The sequence below is a fragment of the Podarcis muralis genome, chromosome 9, assembly GCF_964188315.1.
Source record: "Podarcis muralis chromosome 9, rPodMur119.hap1.1, whole genome shotgun sequence".
Taxonomy (NCBI): Eukaryota; Metazoa; Chordata; class Lepidosauria; order Squamata; family Lacertidae; genus Podarcis; species Podarcis muralis.
In genome coordinates this window covers 13,694,468-13,716,493 of record NC_135663.1, presented here as the reverse complement: position 1 = coordinate 13,716,493, position 22,026 = coordinate 13,694,468, and the positions used below count along the sequence as shown (strand labels likewise).

At 45.4% G+C, this 22,026-nt stretch overlaps 1 protein-coding gene across 1 annotated transcript; it reads left to right on the top strand.

The window, feature by feature from the left end:
* The first annotated feature begins 13,778 nt into the window (after window positions 1–13,778).
* Window positions 13,779–21,674, top strand: LOC114604663 (placenta-specific gene 8 protein-like). Its single transcript, XM_077933791.1, has 4 exons — window positions 13,779–13,918; window positions 16,866–16,990; window positions 18,634–18,742; window positions 21,440–21,674. The coding sequence occupies exons 1-3, from the start codon at window positions 13,810–13,812 to the stop codon at window positions 18,736–18,738; spliced, it is 339 nt and encodes a 112-aa protein (XP_077789917.1). The 5' UTR covers window positions 13,779–13,809; the 3' UTR covers window positions 18,739–18,742; window positions 21,440–21,674.
* Window positions 21,675–22,026: the final 352 nt, after the last annotated feature.

The following is a 22,026-nucleotide window of genomic DNA, read 5'->3' as shown; positions in this document are numbered from 1 at the left end:
GAATATCTCCATGAATATATATATATGAATGACATCCCTTCTTCTCTTTGCATGGTTCATTTTGCATATCTTTGTTGTTGTTGTTTAGTCGTTTAGTCGTGTCCGACTCTTCTTGACCCCATGGACCAGAGCACGCCAGGCACTCCTGTCTTCCACTGCCTCCCACAGTTTGGTCAGACTCATGTTTGTAGCTTCGAGAACACTGTCCCACCATCTCATCTGTCATCCCCTTCTCCTTGTGCCCTCCATCTTTCCCAACATCAGGGTCTTTTCCAGGGAGTCTTCTCTTCTCATGAGGTGGCCAAAGTCTTGGAGCCTCAGCTTCACGACCTGTCCTTCCAGTGAGCACTCAGGGCTGATTTCCTTAAGAATGGATGCATTTGATCTTCTTGCAGTCCATGGGACTCTCAAGAGTCTCCTCCAGCACCATAAATCAAAAGCATCAATTCTTCGGCGATCAGCCTTCTTTATGGTCCAGTTCTTACTTCCATACATCACTACTGGGAAAACCATGGCTTTAACTATACGGACCTTTGTTGGCAATATCTTAGATCCCTGCATATTTTACATGAACTATACCATTCACTATTCCATTATTCCATCCATCAAAACATATTTACACTGTTGAATTCATCTTAATGCTGCCAACATTTTCAAGCATGCACAATTTCCTTCCACATATTCAATAGACATTTCCCGATCTTCTCTAAACGTATGTTCTTCTTGCTCTCTTATTCTGTATGTTAGGTCTGCAAGCTGCACATATCCCGCCAGCTTAAGTTGCCATTTTTCCTTAGTTGGGACCTCGCTCATTTCCCATTTTGGGGCTAACAAAACACGGGCTGCAATAGTAGCATACATGAATGACCTTTCTTGACACCTGGGAATTTCAGTCTAATTATTCCCAACAGAAAGGACTCTGGGTTTTTTGGGGGGTGGAAGTACTTGTAAACATTTTGAGAGAGGAAGGAAAACTTCATGCTCTTTCTCTATGCATAATCTTATAAATTTCTATCGTGACTCTGTTCACGTGCCTTTGCTCCAAACGAAAAAGTCCCAGACTCTGCAACCTTCCTTCATTGCTGCATCCCGTGATCGCTTTAGTTGCTCTTTCTCAACCCTACAATATCTTGAGGGGTTCAAACATTATTATGCTTTACCCACCCTAGGTGAATGACGGTGAAGACATACTCTTGTAATTTCTTCAACTGCTGCTCTTTGCCTCTCAGGGTTTTTCAAAACCAGACTAACCACCACAGGGAGGGAGAGATGGACTGGTCTTGCCACAACTTCCTCCCCGATGGAAAACAGTGGATGGGGCTTTAGGGCTTCACAACTGCTAGGGTTTCTCTCCCCATCAGGCGATGGTTCCTGTCCTTAGCACTCAAGCTTTTATTGTAATAAGTTGTAATAAGCAACTAGCAAGTTCTGGTTTGTCCCTGCCCCCCAGTTATAGTTTCCCTCCAGACCGCAATCATGCAACACCATTGGGAAAGCGTTGCAGAACAACTTACAAAGCAGAATGAGGTGTGGACAGTCCAGTCTAAATAAAGGTAAAGGTAAAGGGGTTGCGGCGCTCATCTCGCTTTATTGGCCGAGGGAGCCGACGTACAGCTTCCGGGTCATGTGGCCAGCATGACTAAGCCACTTCTGGAGAACCAGAGCAGCGCACGGAAACGCCGTTTACCTTCCCGCCAGAGCGATACCTATTTATCTAATTGCACTTTGACGTGCTTTCAAACTGCTAGGTTGGCAGGAGCAGGGACCGAGCAACGGGAGCTCACCCCATCACGGGGATTCGAATCGCCGACCTTCTGATCAGCAAGTCCTAGGCTCTGTGGTTTAACCCACAGCGCCACCCACGTCCCCAGTCTAAATAATGCCCTATTATTTTGCATCAATGACATGTGGCCAAAGCAAAGCAAAACAAAATCCATTCTGGAGGGACCCAGAGAAATGGTTCTTTTCCATTCCACACAGCTCTAGTTATACCTTTACCTGGTGATTGACCAGTCAGCTGATGGACACCCCCAAACTACACATAGCTCAATACTATTTTTTTAAGGATGTGTGAAAACTCTGGTGGTATTTGTTTGCTTGCTTTTTGCACCCTGGCTTCACTTTCCACCCTATGATGGGTTTCTGAGAAGACACAGTTGTTTGTTCTTTTTTTGTGCAGTTCTTTGAGGTGGGAACCAACCCTGCAATCTTGATACTGCAAGAGGAACACGCTGTTTTCTATTGTATTTTTAAAAACTGAAAGGAGAAGTCACAAGTCCGTCCAAGAGAAGGAGCGTGCTCCAAATGAAGAATGCAGATGCTGAGTGCATTTGTCTCATGGTCACTTTTTCTTGCTGATTACTGTTATTACAGTTGAGTAGGTGTCCTGCTTTGGCTCGGCTAGCCCTTCCCTTGACAGACCAATTTCATAGCTTGGAGGTATCCCTTGATTCCAAGCTATCACTGGAGGTCCAGGTGGTCTTGATGGAAAGGAGTACCTACGCTCAGCTTCAGCTGCTGCACCAGTTGCAGCTGTCCTTGGACTGGAATAGCTTGGCCTCAGATCTCCTCATGCTTGGACTACTGCAGCACGCTTTACATGGGGCTACCCTTGAAGACAGCCCAAGAGCTGCAGCTGGCGCTGACTGCAGCTTTAAAGCCAGGCAGTGTGTGGGGGCCACATCTCACCTGTCTTTAAAGCACTGTACCATGGGTAGGCAAACTAAGGCCCGGGGGCAGGATCCGGCCCAATCGCCTTCTAAATCGCGAACGGTCCAGGAATCAGCATGTTTTTACATGAGTAGAATGTGTATTTTTATTTAAAATGCATCTCTGGGTTATTTGTGGGACATTGGAATTCGTTCATTCTCCCCCCACCCCCAAAAAAATATAGTCTGTGTTATGTACAGTCATACCTTGAGTTGAATGCACTTTGGGTTGAGAGCGTTCAAGTTGCGCTCCGCGGCAACTCGGAAGTAACGGAGCGCATTACTTCTGGGTTTCGCCACTCACGCATGCGCAGACGCTCAAAATGACGTCACGCGCATGCGCAGAAGCGGCAAAACATGACCCATGCACATGCAGACGCGCTGTTGCATCTTGCGTTCCGTTCGGGATGCGAACGGGGCTCCGGAATGGATCCCATTCGCATCCCGAGGTACCACTGTACTAACCTTGGATCCTAGAACAATAGGCAAGTAGGATCCTAGAATGCAACAACTGATTAGCTTGCAGGAGAAGACCAATCAGGATCCAGGAGGGAAGCAGAATCAGCCAATCAGACCGGACTCATTGTGTAAATAATGTATATAAAAGCCTGAGTTTTGGGGGGCAATTCAATCACTGTTTTACAAGCTGCAATAAAGAGCATGAAATCACTACAGGACTCCGAGGATATTTCAGTCCGGCCCCCAACAAGGTCTGAGGGACAGTGGACCAGCCCCCTGCTGAAAAAGTTTGCTGGCCCCTGCACTGTACAGTGATAGAAGGGTCTGTCAATTCTCAGTTTCTTATTTCCCCCGTCTTAAATTCAGTTTTCAGCATTTATGTTTTGGTTTGCAAGTTTTGTTGCACAAAGCTGAGTCCTCCTGATAACTAGTCAGCATTTTAGTGCAAATTTCCCGTAATGTACACAGCTGAATGTGGAGCTTCCTCTGACATTTGTGCAAGCAGTTTCCCCTGATATGATACAATTGTCTATGTTATCTACCCTCTAAGCCTTCTTCCCTTGGGTGTTACCCAAATGGTTCCTTCGATCATTCCTCTGCGTCCAACCAGTCAGTGATAGTCAGGGACCATATGCATACAAACGATGAAGGCAGAATAGTTAAACTGCCCAAACTGGTCTCACTATACCTTTAAAGCACGTTTGAAGCACACACACCCCCAACCTACCCGAAAAATTCTGGGCACTGCCATTTGCTAAAGGCTGCTGGAAATTGTAACTCACTGAGGGGCAAACTACAGTGCCTGGAATTCTTTGGAGTGAGAAATGTGCTTCGAATGTGCTTTAAGGGTATTGTGTGTACACAGCCCCAAGCTCCATTTAAAAGCCGGAACCTCTTCGACTTCACCCTCATCTTGAATGCAGGTGGAAATATTCTACACCCTGTTCCGTTGACAGTCACTAAGGGTGACTGGTTATACGTGTAACAGGAATGCTGTATTTGCCTCACAGTGTGTGCCTTTTCGCAATTTAACTGCTGCATCGACCTTGATTTCCTCTATCCTGTACGTTTTCTCAACTTAACCGTCACCTTCACCTGTCATAATTAAAAGCCGTGCAATATTTCCTGGAATGACGACCCGGGGGTACAGTGGTACCTCGGGTTACATACGCTTCAGGTTACAGACTCTGCTAACCCAGAAATAGTGTTTCAGGTTAAGAACTTTGTTTCAGGATAAGAACAGAAATCGTGCTCCGGCGGTGCAGCGGCAGCAGGAGGCCCCATTAGCTAAAGTGGTGCTTCAGGTTAAGAACAGTTTCAGGTTAAGAACAGACCTCCGGAACGAATTAAGTACTTAACCCGAGGTACCACTGTACTAGGTGAAGCAAACCTGTCCTCTCACTTTAGCTCCACAGGACGGAGAGCTATTGGAGATGAGGCTTTGCCTTCGTGACTTTCTACTGCTATTTCCCTTAGACGATTTCTTCCCCTCCATGCTGTGGCTTAGACACATATATGCATGATCCCATACCTTCCGAGTGTCCCTATTTTCCAGGGACAGTCCTGGATTTACAGAAGCCGTCCCAGCTTCTGATTTCATTCCCAAAGGTCCCGCTTTTCCTTAGGACGTCCCTATTTTCATCAGTCATGGAGTTATGCGACCACCCGAGCCAGGGAGATAAGTAACCGTACAATCTTTAGAAGACATCTGAAGGAGGCAGCCCCCTGTATAGGGAAGTTTTTTATACATTTTATAATGTGTAATGTTTTTTATATATGTTGGAAGCCAATCAGATGGGTGGAGTATAATCATAATACAGTGGTACCTCGGATTACAGACGCTTCAGGTTACAGATTCCGCTAACCTAGAAATATTACCTCGGTTTAAGAACTTTGCTTCAGGATGAGAACAGAAATTGTGCTCTGGCGGCGCAGCGGCAGCGGAAGGCCCCATTAGCTAAAGTGGTACCTCAGGTTAAGAACAGTTTCAGGTTAAGAACGGATCTTCAGAACGAATTAAGTTCTGAACCCGAGCTACCACTGTAACAGAATTGGGGATCCCTATTTTCGTCAGAGAAATGTTGGAGGGAATGTGATCCTTGTATGTGTTTGGGTGTTTGCCTGACTTGTGTTTGGGCTGATCTAAAGTCCTTCCTCACGCACAAGTATACATTTTAACACCAATGCCAGGGGTGAAAGCAGAGGTGCCGGCTTGGGCCCAAGATTAGGTAAAAAAGGTAAAGGACCCTTGGACGGTTAAGTCCAATCAAAGGTGACTATGGGGTTGCAGCGCTCATTTCGCTTTCAGGACGAGGGAGTTGGTGTTTGTCCGCAGACATCGTTCTGGGTCATGTGGCCAGCATAACTAAACTGCTTCTGGCGCAACGGGACACCATGACGGAAACCAGAGTGCAAAGAAACAGCATTTCCTTTCCCTCCACAGTGGTACCTATTTATCTACTTGCACTGGTGTGCTTTCAAACTGCTAGGTTGGCAGAAGCTGAGACAGAGCAACAGGAGCTCACCCCATTCTGGGGATTCAATCCGCCGACCTTCTGATTGGCAAGCCCAAGAGGCTCGGTGGTTTAGACAACAGTGCCACCTGCGTCCCTGGTCCCAAGATTGGGAGGGCCCAGCATCACACACACCAGGTCACACGTGCGTCATGCATCTGGGATGTCACATATGTGATACACATATATCATTGTGAGGGGGCCGAGTGCTTAGCCCAGTGTTGCGCAGCGCCAATGGACACAGCTCCTTCTCTCTCGAGCTCAGAAGGTGCCTGCCATTGATGCTGTGCTCTAACTGGCTGGGTGCTCAGCCTCCTCTGACCCCTCAATATTGAGGGGCAAGAGACACCCCAGCCCTAAGGAGCTGGTGCAGGACAAGAGGATATGGAGATGGAGGAGCCAGCTTTGTGCGGAACCCTAAAAGGCCTCCTCCCGCTTCTTCAGAGTATTACAAGGAACTTCCTGGAGCAATCGTTGGAGTCTGTTTCCCTTACACAACCTTCTCACTGTACCAAGAAACTTTGTACTCTGCCCCTCGCTTCCCTGTAAATGAGGGCTTTTAAAATGCAGGGAAAGATTTCCGGGTCCAGTGCAAATGTCTTGGCTGCGGCCTTGTGGAATCCTCCCAGGCAATTGTTAAAGAGTGAATGAGCAGGTGTGTGCATGTGTTTGGTGTTGTACCCTGTGCCTTCCTGCCATTTCCTGCATGTTTTCTTTCTCCAGCCCAGGAAAGGGGAGAAAAATTGCCCAAGAAGTGATGTTGTACAGCGAGGAGGAGAGTGTAGATGGGTAAAAAGGGTAAATCGTCCCACCTGCAATTTCTCCTTCCCAACACGTTCATGCAGATTGACAAGTGTGGAGTTCAGAAGTCTCTATTTGCAGGAGCTGTCTCTTTTGGACTTAAGAATTTCATTGAAAATTCCTGGGAGGTACTTCCAGACTGGTTGGCGCTGTGGGTTAAACCACAGAGCCTAGGACTTGCCGATCAGAAGGTTGGCGGTTCGAATCCCCGCGATGGGGTGAGCTCCCGTTGCTTGGTCCCTGCTCCTGCCAACCTAGCAGTTCGAAAGCACGTCAAAGTGCAAGTAGATAAATAGGAAGGAAGGAAGGTAAATGGTGTTTCCGTGTGCTGCTCTGGTTCGCCAGAAGCAGCTTAGTCATGCTGGCCTCATGACCCGGAAGCTGTACGCTGGCTCCCTTGGCCAATAAAGCGAGATGAGCGCCGCAACCCCAGAGTCGGCCACAACTGGACCTAATGGTCAGGGGTCCCTTTACCTTTACTTCCAGACTATAACAGGCGGGATTCAAGCTGGAACTTTAGGATTGCACAATTAAAGTGAATTAAAGTCACCCAGGTGCAAACTCCCTCCCCCCACCTTTTGTGGTTTGGAAAAAGCATGGAAAAGCAACCTCTCCAGAAGCCATTCATAATTGGTTGTATGTTTTGTCCTGTGGGACTGCTGGGGTGGGAGGGTGGAGTCGATCCGGAAGAGGGACATGGTTGAAATAAGTTAACCTCCCATTGTCTTTCCACCCTGTAGTTGCTTTGAGAAAAAATACAATTACTTATTCAGAAGTGATTCCCTGAATGCTCGGTGGGGTTACTGAGTGTGTTTAGGGTGTTGGTTGAATTTGGGGGCATGTGTGAAATTGCAATTTAATGGTGAACCTACCTAATAGGCTCTTTCTGAAACAATGCAAGAACTGAATCACACTCGCTTTTTGAAATCCACAGCCCTCCCAATTTTGCAATGCAGTTCTGCAGCCAAGCGGTGTATTTTAAAATGCACAAACTGGGATAAAGTGTGCATAAAATGCTTATGTTAGTGAAAAATAACATACAGAAATGCATTGTATCAGGGACAATTGCTTTGCAGAATGTATCTATTTTAGGAGAAACTTGCTCTGAAATGCAGATGAATTTACATGGGGACTTTAATATAAATAAATCATAGACTGATGTGGAAATATGGAGAACTGAACGAAAAATGAGAAACTCAGAGAACCCATATTTGAGACAGCGAGTTAAAAGACAGTGACCATTGGCAGAAAACTGTTCCCTACAACAGCTTTTAAGTACTTGCGTTCATGTCCTTCCAACTCATATTCTTATTTCTTACACAACCTGACTGACTGTCTGGATCACACAGTTCCCATGCAGCTGTGCACTCATACCATAAACACAAAAGTAAAGAGAGGGAGGGAGAGAAAGCAAATAAATCAGGAATAAAGTAACGTTATTGAGTATCCAAGCAATTCTGCACGGCTGCCCACCTGTCCTGCCTGGGCTGGTCCAGGAATTCGTGTTTTACTTCCTTATAGAATAAATAAAGTCAAGGATGCATTTCACATCCTGGATATGATATATCGCCTGCAGCTCTCGTAGCAAAAAAGTCAGCTGTAGTCACTGAGCACATGAAACCAGTAATTTGTTTTTCTACTTATTTGTTAACAGTGTTGATATGCTTTAACAAAGCTATCTGCATCACTTAAAATAGCAATTAAATGTATAATGAGTTGGAATTCAATAAATTATAGTATTATAAAAAAAATAGCAATTAAAACATATAAGAACGTTATAAGAATGAGAAAAACAATATAATAGGGCTTTTGGGGGGCATGAATTCACCTCTTTGGCGAGTTCTGACACCTCCGTGGCGTTATGGCAAGGCGCTCAGGACTGCACAATAGCTTTGGCTGGGTGTTCCCCCTAAAAAAAAAGGTCAAAAGGGCACCTCTTTTTCTAGAAAAAAAGTTCTGAATATAATACAGCATAAAAGTTCTGGGGAAATAAAAAGCTTTTTCACTGCCACCAAAGGAATCACAAAGAAGGTGCTGGGGAGAATATTTCTCTTCATGCCACGCCAGGAAAACTTTTGTTGAATTTCTGCCTATCACAAAGTCGGGAACACTTGTACAAAACAAGGGGAGGAATTAGGCAAACTTCATTTTATTATCATTATTCAGTCTTGTGTGTTCTGTTGGGAAATAAAATGTTTCGCGGAGCAATCCTAAACACCTTGCTCAGAGTTTCAGTGTTCAGTGGAATTTACTCCCAAGTTAGTACGCAGAGAATTGCAGTCTACTGTGACCAGGGTGGAACCCTAGTTCAAAATAAAATCTCAAAGAACCAGGACTTTCTGAATGAGATCTTCTCCACACAATACACACCTACTTCCTGTTTATACAAAAGACATAAATCTAATTAGTGCTTTAAAAAAACTTTTGAATAACGTTTCGATTGTATGTACAATTTTGCAATTCCTTTATTACCCAGAGACGTATTTTATGTTCTTGCAAAACCGCTTACTGACTAAGTCCAGAAGGAGCAGTTATCAGCTTGGATGATTTTGACCACCACTTCCTTGTAGGGAAACAGCCAGTGACGATCTTGGAAAGCTGAAAGGTTGCCTGCCACAGCGGAGTAACTCTGCAGTTACACTTGACTTCAGCGAAGAGGGTTCCCTGTCTCCTAAGCACCAGGTAGGTGGCATGGGGCAACATTAGCTCTCATTGAATGCTACAAGGTTGTTTTGTGCAATTGTTTAGAAGTTCTTAAGAGTTGACTTGGAAATGTTCTTGTCTCCAAGGAAGGAAAGATAAAAGTAATGGAGAAAAATGAAATTACTGGAAGACAAACATAAAATTTTGGAAGGCAAAAGCAGAGCTTCTAATCATTTCTGTTTAGACATATCCATACTGTATACAGGCTAATTTTATTAACAGAAAGTCCCAAATTAGCTGTCCCAAGTGTGCTTCCAGACGGGTGTTTATTATGGGATGGGTGTCTGTCATCATCAAAATGCCAGCCTGTGTTTCCCCTGCATATAACCAGAACTTACCATTTTAAGGGGAAACCCAATGTTGTTCTTGTTTTTTTAAAAATCCAACTTGGTGCCAACTTCAACTCGTTTATGGTTTTAAACTCCCATCTCAAAGCACTCCAATTTGTTTTACAAGATAAACAAATTTGAATTATACCTTTGCCAGGTTTTCCTAATATATTCAAGTTGCAGAAGTGGGGTGTTTGGTAAATTTGGAAGGGGTTGTGAGAGACCTCAGAACTGTGGAAAGGAGAGCCGACACAGTGGGCAGTGGTGTGTATAAGACTGGCTTGCCAATCCCATAGGGCTGAAGTCACACCTATTCTGTCCCTCACATTTTAGTGGGACTTCATTGTGACTGACATCTGACAGAATATGGCTGCAGGGAGTAAACCAAATTTACTAGAATAATAGCTAGAATAGGGATAGACTTGTAACCATTCAAACAGCACACATACTAAGGTGCCATGTGCAAGACAAAGCCTCCATGTTTACAGTATCTCCAGGTAAATTTGGTTTTATACTTATAAGCCAGTTTGTGGTGTTGTTGTTTTGTTGTATTATTATCACTGTCACCACATTTGATACTTTGTGTATATACTTTGCAGGGAGGGATGGCATAATATTTATTGAGGCAGAGGTACCCCTGTGTACATGAGGGGGTTACTTGAGATGTCCTTTCAATCGAGCAAGCACAGTGATTTGTACTCAAAATGGTATCTGAGTCATAATACGTTAGGGTTGCTATACGTCCTGAGCGGGGAGGCAATTTCCCCCAAAAACTCAACTACTCTGAGCTCAATTGCCTAAAAAAAGCTCACCAACTTGTAGAAATATGGCAACCTTATAATACATGATCTCGTTTTCAATGCTGTTTGCTTCAGCAAAGGTTTTGGGCTGTTTGGTTATAATATATGCATGCCTGGTAGTTTCTCCTGAAATCCTGTAACTTTGTTTACAACAAATATTTTGTTGTGAGTGGGGGGGGGTGCTGTCCTGCTTATATTGTGTTGAATAAAGCGAGTTAGGGTAGCACAGTCAGTAGAGCATGAGACTCTTCATCTCAGAGTTGTGCATTCGAGTCCCACTTTGGGCAAAGGTTTCTTGCATTGCAGGGGGTTGGACTAGATGACCACTGTGGTCCCTTCCAACTCTGCAGTTCTATGATTTTATAATTCCCAGTTCAAGAGGGCCCCTTCAGATGGCAATAATGCAATAACACTGAGAAAGCAACAGGCTTTTTTTGCAGGCTTTCCCCCCTTCTTCTTAAACTTTCCTCCATGGTTGTAAGAAAGGGAGACGCTGCTGTTTTTAAATGTTGACATTATTCTGCATAGATCACTGTTTTCCAAGACTCGCTAGGCTGCTATGAGGCTGGTTGAATGAAATACAAATCAGCCATCCTTTGACCTTTCAATAATAATAATAACAATAATTTATTATTTATACCCCGCCTATCTGGCTGGGTTTGCCCAGCCACTCTGGGTGGCTTCCAACAGGATATTAAAATCTATTAAACATTAAAAGCTTCCCTAAACAGGGCTGCCTTCAGATGTCTTCTAAAAGTCTGGGAGTTGTTTTTCTCTTTGACATCTGGTGGGAGGGCGTTCCACAGGGCGGGTGCCACTACCAAGAAGGCCCTCTGCCTGGTTCCCTGTAACTTGGCTTCTCGCAGCGAGGGAACCTCCAGAAGGCCCTCGGCACTGGGTGAACGACGGGGGTGTAGATGCTCCTTCAGGTATACTGGACCGAGGCCGTCCAGTTTCCTAGTGGGAATTTTTGGGCAAGGGAAAACTGTTTCCAACTCTGTATGACCAGTTCCACCTGCCAAAATTTCCCTTTGGGGCACAGCTATGAAACATACAGGAGTCCTGCTGTCTGCCGAAGCGTGCTTATTTCATCTTGTTTCTTCATTGCCATTTTCCTTTCTACGGTTCTGCACATTTTCAGTTTAGCTCCTGGGTCCCCCACCCTCACCCCTGCCTTCAAGCTGAAAGCAGACCATTATTTCCCTTCTTTTGAAATCTCCTTCGCCCAGCCTCTTCTCTGGGAGTGATTATTGCCTCATTCATTTTGCCTACCTCTTTCTTTCATTCAAAACCTTGGAGAGAGTTCCGTCTGTCTTCCACAGCTGCCTTGGCTCTGCATCCATTTATTTCCCTGATTTCTTTTCCCACCTGTGGTTTCTCCTTATCCTTTTCAAATCTCAATCTTTTATTTGTTTCCCTCCTCTTTGAACTGTCAGTCCATTTGATCACATTATCCTAAGAATGTGTGAGGATTTTGTCCGTCCTGCATTAAGACCTGATTCACCAGACCAGGGGGTGCCTTTGGGGGCCCCAGTGGGGGGGAGGCAAAGCCCCCCAAATGTTCATGGAAAGGGCCAGGACCCCTCCTCCCGCCATGTGACATCACACATGTATGCTGGACCACACGTGCGCCAGACTAATACTTAACATCCCCTAGTTGTTGTTTTAGCTGACACATCCTTAAGGACTGTTTCATATATCTGTCTCTTGCATAAATTCTCAGCACTTGATTTTTTACTCGCATTCACATTATTGTTAATTAACTAACTAACTACCATACTTTTCTGTGTACAGTGGTACCTCGGGTTATATACGCTTCAGGTTACATATGCTTCAGGTTACAGACTCCGCTAACCCAGAAATAGTGCTTCAGGTTAAGAACTTTGCTTCAGGATGAGAACAGAAATTGTGCTCCAGCGTGCGCGGCAGCAGTAGGAGGCCCCATAGGCTAAAGTGGTGATTCAGGTTAAGAACAGTTTCAGGTTAAGTACAGACCTCTGGAACGAATTAAGTACTTAACCCGAGGTACCACTGTAAAAGACTAGATTTTCCCCCTGTAAAATAAGGTTAGAAATCGGGGGGGGGGGAGCTCTTGTACATGGGGCAATCCTCTCCCAATTTTCTTAAACTGGAGTCCCCAAAAGTAGGGGGCGTCTTATACATGGGGGTGTCATACACGGAAAAATATGGTAACTAGTTTTGTATACTGACCTCAGGGCCCTCTTAAGCATATCTGGCGCTGTGGTGCAAAGATCCCTCTGGTACCCCTCTCCCCGTTTCCCAGAGTTTTTGACATTTTTTTAGGGAGCTGACACCTACTTACACATTATCTTTGCTTGGGAAAAGAAAACAGAAAACATAAACAAACTTTTTTGGGTTGCTCATTTATTAACAATGCACCTATATACACATTTATATAGTCTCAGATGCCTGTGGGCCAGCCAAAATCTGACAAGTCACTCATGATCTTAAATTGTCCAAGCAAAATGGCATAGCTTAACCTGGCACCAAATGAGAAAAAAATGCTGAACTTAGATATACCTCGGTGTTATGCTTAATCCTAGAACAATAGGATCCAGAATGCAGCAGCCTGATTGGTCTGCAGGAGCCCCCCATCCAGCTCCAGGTGGAAGTGAATCAGCGACCTGATTGGCCTGCAGGAGCAGCCAATAAGGAATGGGGGGAAATTATAATTTATTTAGGAGACCATTGTAAGCAGATTGAAACATTAGCAGGATTCTAATAACACTTGTAATGTAGCAAATATTAGGAACAATGTGGAGAGATACAAAATATGGATTATGAAATGATACGCAGTCGAAAAGGTTGACAATAGGACCCATGGAGGGGAGGGAGGGAAGTCTTGAAATTCAAAGAAATCTCTAAATATGGATGTGTAATTTGTATTGTTATAACTCTACACTTGTAAAATCAAATAAAATTATTATTATTATTATTATTATTATTATTATTATTATTATTATTATTAAAAATTCAGGATGATGGTTGTTTGCATTTGTTGTTGTTGTTTAGTCGTTTAGTCGTGTCCGACTCTTTGTGACCCCATGGACCAGAGCACGCCAGGCACTCCTATCTTCCACTGCCTCCCGCAGTTTGGTCAAACTCATGCTGGTAGCTTCGAGAACACTGTCCAACCGTCTCGCCCTCTGTCGTCCCCTTCTCCTTGTGCCCTCCATCTTTCCCAACATCAGGGTCTTTCCCAGGGAATCTTCTCTTCTCATGAGGTGGCCAAAGTATTGGAGTCTCAGCTTCAGGATCTGTCCTTCCAGTGAGCACTCAGGGCTGATTTCCTTTGAGAATGGAGAGATTTGATCTTCTTGCAGTCCATGGGACTCTCAAGAGTCTCCTCCAGCACCATAATTCAAAAGCATCAATTTTTTGGCCACCAGCCTTCTTTATGGTCCAGCTCTCACTTCCATGTTTGCATTTAACAATTGGTTTTTTGGTTCTCTTTCTTTTCTCAGCCGTCGTTGCAATGAACACTCAGGCAGTGATCATGAACCAGCCGCAGGTTGTGCTTGCCCAGCACCAAAGCCCTCAATGGCAGACGGACCTAATGGACTGTTGCGGTGACTGCGGAGTGTGTAAGTGGGGGGGGGGGTCAAAGATGTGGCTGTGGCGATGATGCCTCATTGAGTTTTGTGCCGGACAGAATGCCTTTCCAGGCCACAAGCTTCTTACGATGAGAACAGCAACTCTTTCCTGCCATTTCCGGTTGTTTACCAAGGGAAAGGCTCGCCGGGTCGGGCATGGCAGAATAAATATGCACTCCACACAGATGTTGTGCTATTCTTATTGTTCTTTGTACTTTGGTTGCTATCAACCAACTCCAGCCATCTGTAGTTCTTCTCCAATGAAGACACTGTGTTGCTGTTGCAAGAAGGGCTTTTACACTCGCCAGAATTTCGACTCTGGAAGGATCCTTTTAAAAAGTCCCATATGCTCAGAGACTTTGCGCCTGTTCATTGAGGGATATAGGAAGCCCAGAGCACTTGTTCTTTAGATGTTCCTTTTATGAAGAGGAACGTAGTGAGACCATTGATCCCCCTGCTGGTGAGGCTCGCTGACCTCCTGGAAAAGCAAAAATTTGACCTTTTCCTGTCAGGCAAAGATCCTAAGACGGCCCAGATAGTTGCCAGATTCTGTGTACAGATCTGTAGGCGCAGACCATCCCCCGACCCAAACTAGTTCGTTAAGAAAATCCCCAAACTTGGTTCCATGGATGACTCTGGGTCATCTATCTGTGATAGCTAATCTTAAAGTTCAAAGTGTCTATACGCTTATCGCATTTAAACATTTTAAATTTATTGTTGCACATTGTTTTAAATGTTTGTTTTCCTTCTGGGATTGTATCCCCAAGTGTGTTTTATAAGCTGGTCTCCGACCGTAATAAATTATCTCTGCGTTGCTGCAGTTTTGCAGATGGGCTTCACGTCAGATGGGCAAATGAGGACTAGATCTACCTACCGTATTTTTTGCACCATAACACTCACTTTTTTCCTCCTAGAAAGTAAGGGGAAATGTCTGTGCGTGTTATGGAGGGAATGCCTATGGGTGGCATGCCTACGGATTTTCCTCCTCTAAAAACAACGTGTGTGTTGTGGTCGGGTGCGTGTTATAGAGCGAAAAATATGGTACTCTACAGTGGAGTGGAGAATCTCAGGCCCAGGGGCAAATGCCCCTTGGGACTCTCCCCAGGGTACACACCCTCTCCAGATCACACCCCTTGCTGGCCTTGCTCCACACCCTTGTACACTAATAATAATAATAATAATTTATTATTTATACCCCGCCCATCTGGCTGGGCTTCCCCAGCCACTCTGGGCGGCTTCCAAAAAAATATTAAAATACTGTAATACATCAAACATTAAAAGCTTTCCTAAACAGGGCTGCCTTCAGATGTCTTCTAAAAGTCTGGTAGCTGTTGTTCTCTTTGACATCTGGTGGGAGGGCGTTCCACAGGGCGGGTGCCACTACCGAGAAGGCCCTCTGCCTGGTTCCCTGTAACCTCACTTCCCGCAGTGAGGGAACCTACAGAAGGCCCTCGGTGCTGGACCTCAGTGTCCGGGTAGAACGATGGGGGTGGAGACGCTCCTTCAGATATACTGGACCGAGGCCGTTTAGTGCCCTTATCTGACTAAAATGTGTCCTCAAACTCTGATTCCCTGGACGGAGGAGAGAGAGTTGTGTGGAGAACATAACCTACTATACATAGTTAAAGTTTACATCCAGTGCTCCACCCACTTTTACCCCTGGCCCCACCCACCGCTGTCACGTGACCCACAGAAAGTTTCCCCGGTGGGAATGCAGCCCTGAAAAAGACAGGAACTCCATCCAAGAAAAGGAAAGAAGTACCTATCCTCTGCTTGATTATTTCTGGCCCTCTCTCAAATTCTCCATGCTAATCTTTTGTCACAGACAATAATAAAACTTGAAACCCTTGCTATCACTTTGACCCCATCTGCACTATACATTGAAAGCAGGATCATGCCACTTCAAACAGCCATGGCTTCCCGCAGAGAAACCTGGGGACTGTAGTTTGTTCAGGGTGCTGAGAGTTGTTAGGGATCCCCTGTTCCCCTCAGAGAGCGACAGTTCCAGTGCCAGATTTACGTACTGTATAAGCTAAACAAGCTATAGCTTAGGGCCGCACTCTCTTGGGGCCCCCCCAAAAATTAAAGGAAAAAACCTGGATGTACATTTCCAAAATAAAAGATAAAAAACAAATAAAATAAAACCTACATACAGCAACAGTGTATTGTGTTGTGTAGGCTCTTATGATGTAAGTCATGGGCCCCGCCTGCTAGCCTGCTCCCTAAAATATCACTGGTTTGCTCATTTCTATATATAGGGTGCCTACATTCTGCATAGACTGGTTGCATGGCAACAGGTGCAAATGGCTTTAGGTCCATAAATTACCATATAGCATATATGCAAAACCAGTGACAATTTGTTGTTGACAAAGGACAGCTGGACATATAAAGGGCCCCATTACCTTCAGTAGCTTAGGGCCTCATCAAACCTAAATCCGGCCCTGGACAGTTCCCATAATTCCCTGAGAAGAAAGATGGATTGTTATACCACTCTAAGAACTGTAGTTCTGTAAGGCAATATAGACAAATGTTCACAAGGGGCAGGCCCTCTAAGAGAACCTGTGGTGCTTCATAAGGCTTATCCATTACAGTGGTTCCTCAGGATGCGAACGGGATCTGTTCTGGAGCCCCGTTCGCATCCTAAATAGAACGTAAGATGCGACTGCGCGTCTGTGTGTGTGCAAGTCACGTTTCACTGCTTCCGCGCATGCGCGTGATGTCATTTTGACCATCTGCGCATGCGCGAGCGGCGAAACCCGGAAGTAACGCGCTCTGTTACTTCCGTGTCGCTGCAGAGTGCAACCCGAAAATACTTATCCTGAAGCATATTTATCCTGAGGTATGACTGTACTCTAATTGTCGCTAACCTTTGCCTTGCTTCCGCTCTCCTGAGTGACCTCCTAGAGAGGCATTTCATGTCTGTTCTGTCTCTATCCAGGCCTCTGTGGGCTGTTTTGCCCCCTCATTTTGGGATGCCAGATAGCTTCGGCTATGGATGAATGCTGCCTCTGTGGCTCAAGCATGGCAATGAGGTCCGTCTACCGGACAAAATACGGGATCCCGGTAAGTGTGTGAACTTGAATCCTGCACACATGTACGGAAGAGGAACTCTCAACTGCTCGCTTTTCTATTTCTGTTTGTGAAATTTAAAAGTTCACCTGCTCTTAACATTAAAAGAGGATCTCATGTCCTACCTGAGACATATAAACACCAGTGGTGAAGCACAGGAGCTCATCATGAGACGAAATATGAATGAGTTGGCTGAGGGTGGTGTAATTTAAATCTTTTGCGTGTTGGACTTGGGTTAGGAGGCTTGGATTTACACTCCCGATCAGCCGTAAAGCTGACCGAGTGATCTTGGGCCAATCGCTGCCCAAAACTGCCCTTCCCAGCAAAGCTATCATCTGCAAGACCACCTAGAGATGATGGGAGTTGTAGTCCCAAAACAGCTGGAGGGCCAAGTTTGGGGGTGCCTGGATTAGACCATTGGGCCATCTGGCTCAGTGTCATCTACAGTGGCCCTCCCAGGGTTTCAGGTAGGGAATCTTCCCCAATCCTCCCTGGAGATGCTGAGGATTGAATCTTCTGCATGCAAAGCAGGTGTTTTAATTCACTGACCTGAGGTCCTTTCACCCTGAAAAAGTGGCAGCAGTGATTCTGCTCTGCTCTGAGCCAGTCTGACATAAAATGCACTTGAGGAAGGATGCCCTGACATAACATCCTTCCAGATTCTTTATTTTGTGGGACAGAGGGTTCCTTGGGAGTAGCACAACCTGGAAGGAGATGATGCCACGAGGCCACGGCCTTCCTCAGATGCATCGTGGGGCAATGAAGGGGAATTCAAGGACGACTGGTGCCACCACATTTTCATGGTGGAAAAATCCGTTCTTTAAAAAAGCGAGTGGGGGGCACTTAAAAAGTGAAGAAAGAGGGGTGTGTTGTTTTTGCAGTAATGAGTTACGTGCAAATGTATGTACAGTGGTACCCCGGGTTACATACGCTTCAGGTTATAGACTCTGCTAACCCAGAAATAGTACCTCGGGTTAACAACTTTGCTTCAGGATGAGAAAAGAAACTGTGTAGCGGTGGTGCAGCGGCGCCAGGAGGCCCCATTAGCTAAAGTGGTGCTTCAGGTTAAGAACAGTTTCAGGTTAAGAACGGACCTCCAGAACGAATTAAGTTCTTAACCCAAGGTACCACTGTACAGTGGAATCTTGGTTCTCGGACGGCTTAGTGGACGAAGAAATTGGCTCCCAAACATCGAAAACCTGGAAGTAAGTGTTCCGGCTTTCAAACATTTTTCGGAAGCCGAATGTCTGACTTGCCTTCCCCTTGAGTGCAGGAAGCTCCTTCAGCCAATCAGAAGCTGCGCCTTGGTTTTCAAACGGTTTCAGGAGTTGAACTGACTTCTGGAACGGATTAAGTTTGAGAACCAAGGTTTAGGGAAGTTTTTAATGACTGGTGTTTTAATGTATTTTTAATCTTTAGTTGGAAGCTGCCCAGAGTGGTCGGGGAAACCTAGCCAGCTGGGTGGGATATAAATAATAAATTATTATTATAATATTATTACTCCACTGTATTGGTTGCACCCTCCCCTGTTAATGTGTGGTTAACCCTAAGTCCCCTTGTGAGTTTTCTTCTGCTGTGTGTATCGTTTCTCTTCCCACAACAATAATGGCACCTGGAAATGCTCTTCTACTCAACAGGGATCTCTCCTGGGGGACTTCTGTGCTATGTGGTTCTGCCCTCATTGTGCCCTTTGCCAGCTCAAGAGGGACATCAACAAAAGAAAAGACATGGGGATCTTCTAAGAAGGTTGGTTTCATTTACAGTGTTAAATCATTTGTTGTTTAGTCATTTAGTCGTGTCCGACTCTTTGTGACCCCATGGACCAGAGCACGCCAGGCACTCCTGTCTTCCACTGCCTCCTGCAGTTTGGTCAGACTCATGCTGGTAGCTTCGAGAACACTGTCCAACCATCTCGTCCTCTGTCGTCCCCTTCTCCTTGTGCCCTCCATCTTTCCCAACATGAGGGTCTTTTCCAGGGAGTCTTCTCCTCTCATGAGGTGGCCAAAGTATTGGAGCCTCAGCTTCATGATCTGTCCTTCCAGTGAGCACTCGGGGCTGATTTCCTTCAGAATGGATAGGTTTGATCTTCTTGCAGTCCATGGGACTCTCAGGAGTCTCCTCCAGCACCATAATTCAAAAGCATCAATTCTTCGGCGATCAGCCTTCTTTATGGTCCAGCTCTCACTTCCATAGAATTGTAGAGTTGGAAGGGACCCTGAGGACTTCCTTTTATTTTTGTATATAAATTTTTTATTAGTTTTTTAACATATCATTTTCAAATAATTAAACATACATCTTATACAATTATTTTTGGACTTCCATCAATCACATCTGAAAATTTTCCAATCTAATCACTTAGCATACATTTCTTACTTTCATTATTACCTTTAAATCTCATGACTAATCTCTCTTCATTCCCTATTTCACAATATTTCATATATTTCTCCTTACAAAATTTCTTGTAGTCCTACTAGCGTAATTTGTTGATTACAGTTGCTCTTCAAATACTTCATATATTTCTTTCAATCTTCTGTAAATCTCTGGTCCCGCTGGTTTCGAATCCTTCCAGTCATTTTGTCTAATTCTGCGTAGTCCATTCATTTTGTCTGCCATTCTTCTTTCGTCGGGATTTCTTCTTGCTTCCATTTCTGGGCTAAGACCCTGAGGACCTCCTAGTCCTCCCCACCCCCCCATGAAGGTGTCCTTTACGGGGATCAAACCTGCAACCTTGGTGTTGTCAGCACCATGCTGTAGCTAACTGATCTGCTTATAAATGTTAACTATACAGGAGGAATGGGGGACATTTTTGAGTGCAGGGGTCATTTCCCCTCTGGGCAACACTCACATGCCGGAGGTGTGCTGGCCCAGAAGCAAAATATCAAAACAGGCTTGGTCAGAGGCAAAAGTGGCTAGAGTGGCGAATGCGAATGCGAATCTTACCTTTGCCCAGTAGTCTAATTTCAACACACCTCTCTCTATCCTCTGTCCAGGCAAGGAAGGTTCATTAGTAAAGGTAAAGGTACCCCTGCCCGTACGGGCCAGTCTGGACAGACTCTAGGGTTGTGCGCCCATCTCACTCAAGAGGCTGGGGGCCAGCGCTGTCCGGAGACACTTCCGGGTCATGTGGCCAGCGTGACATCGCTGCTCTGGTGAGCCAGAGCCGCACACGGAAACACCGTTTACCTTCCCGCTAGTAAGCGGTCCCTATTTATCTACTTGCACTAATGTGCTTTCGAACTGCTAGGTTGGCAGGCGCTGGGACCGAACAACGGGAGCGCACCCCGCCGCAGGGATTCGAACCGCTGACCTTTCGATCGGCAAGCCCTAGGCCTGAGGCTTTTACCCAAAGCGCCACCCGCGTTCATTATTAATCTTCAAAGACAAAGTCCAGCCAGGGAAAAACAGTCAAGGTGGGAGAGAGGCAGGGCTGCTGGGATTGCGGCCTGGGGTGTAGGAATGGACTGGAGAAGGGGCATAGCCTGGGGTGGGTCCCAAGTGTCAGGCAGAGAGGCCTAGACTTTAGGTTCCACAGCCCTGCCATCAAGTACGCCATTGAGAAGGAACACTGGTGTACACAGGTTCCTTGCAATATGCAAATCACTTACAAACAAGCTTGCCCTCCAACCCATGACCCATCTCCCAGCTGCATGGCGAATGTAAATGGTGTTGATTTTGATGCAATTTCCTTGAATGGTTAGTAGGTAAAAAGGTAAAGGACCCCTGGACGGTGAAGTCCAGTCAAAGGCAACTATGGGGTTGCGGCGCTCATTCGCTTTCAGGCTGGGGGAGCCGGCGTTTGTCCACAGACAGCATTCTGGGTCATATGGCCAGCAGGACTAAACCGCTTCTGGCGCAACGGAACACCGTGACGGAAACCAGAGTGCATGGAAATGCCGTTTACCTTCCCACTGCAGTGGTACCTATTTATCTACTTGCACTGGCGTGGTTTCAAACTGCTAGGTTCGCAGAAGCTGCGACAGAACAACAGGAGCTAACCACCATTGAGCGGATTTGAACTTCTGATCGGCAAGCCCAAGAGGCTCAGTGGTTTAGAACACAGCGCCACCTGTGGCATTATCAGTGTCATTACATAGCCCAGCCTTGTACCTTTCCTGAAGCAAACCACTTTAAAAAGCAGCTGCAGGATTGGGACCACAAGAAGGGCAAAACCCTTTAACACCACTTCATGGTCCCAATGAAAACCATTACCCAAAGCTGCTGCTGCTGCTGCTTCTTCTTCTACTACTACTACTAGTAGTAGTAGTAGTAGTGTGTATCATTTGGCCTTAACATTTGCTTGTTTATATTTATATAGTGTTTTTTTCTGCCGCAGGGTCCTCAGAGTGGTTTGCCACAAAACAAAACAGTTGCCCATGAAATGCGTGGGAATGTTTTCTCTCAGCTCTGCTCTGAGTGACTGGTGTTTTCTTCCTTCTCTTTCAGATTTGCACACATTCAGCAAGAGAGGGTTCGGAAGTCCTTTCTGCTCATTGCCATCACCCTTCATAATCAAGTCAAACATTGCTTGGCCCATATTCTAATCTCTGAAAGATGATGCCTTGGACCTAAGATTATGGAAAAGCATATAGCTTTTTAGAATACATAAATATTTAGGTAATTTTGTTACTGGAAATTTGTTTAAGAATTAATAAAAAGGAGCCTTGTGCTGTGTATGTCATCCACAATGTTTCTTAGAATGAAGATGTAGGGTATGGATGTGTAATAAACGAAAATCTGCCCTTATTCCCTTATGGGAGACACAAGAGCCCTTATAGAGTCCTTTGCAGGTTCTCCATTGGTCGGAGAAAATAAGAGAGGCCAACCAGAGAATATTGAGAAGCAAAGCAGCTAGTAAGCCTGATCTTTATTGAACTGTTGCAACAGGGTGCCCCCTTCACACGCAGGAGAAGGAGGAGGACCCAAAAGCCAAGTGTGCCCGCCCTTATATAGACATTTTAAATTGCCCGCCCTGGAGTCCCAGACCACCCCCAGAAACATCATACATACATCACAGAAGGGGTGTAGCTCAA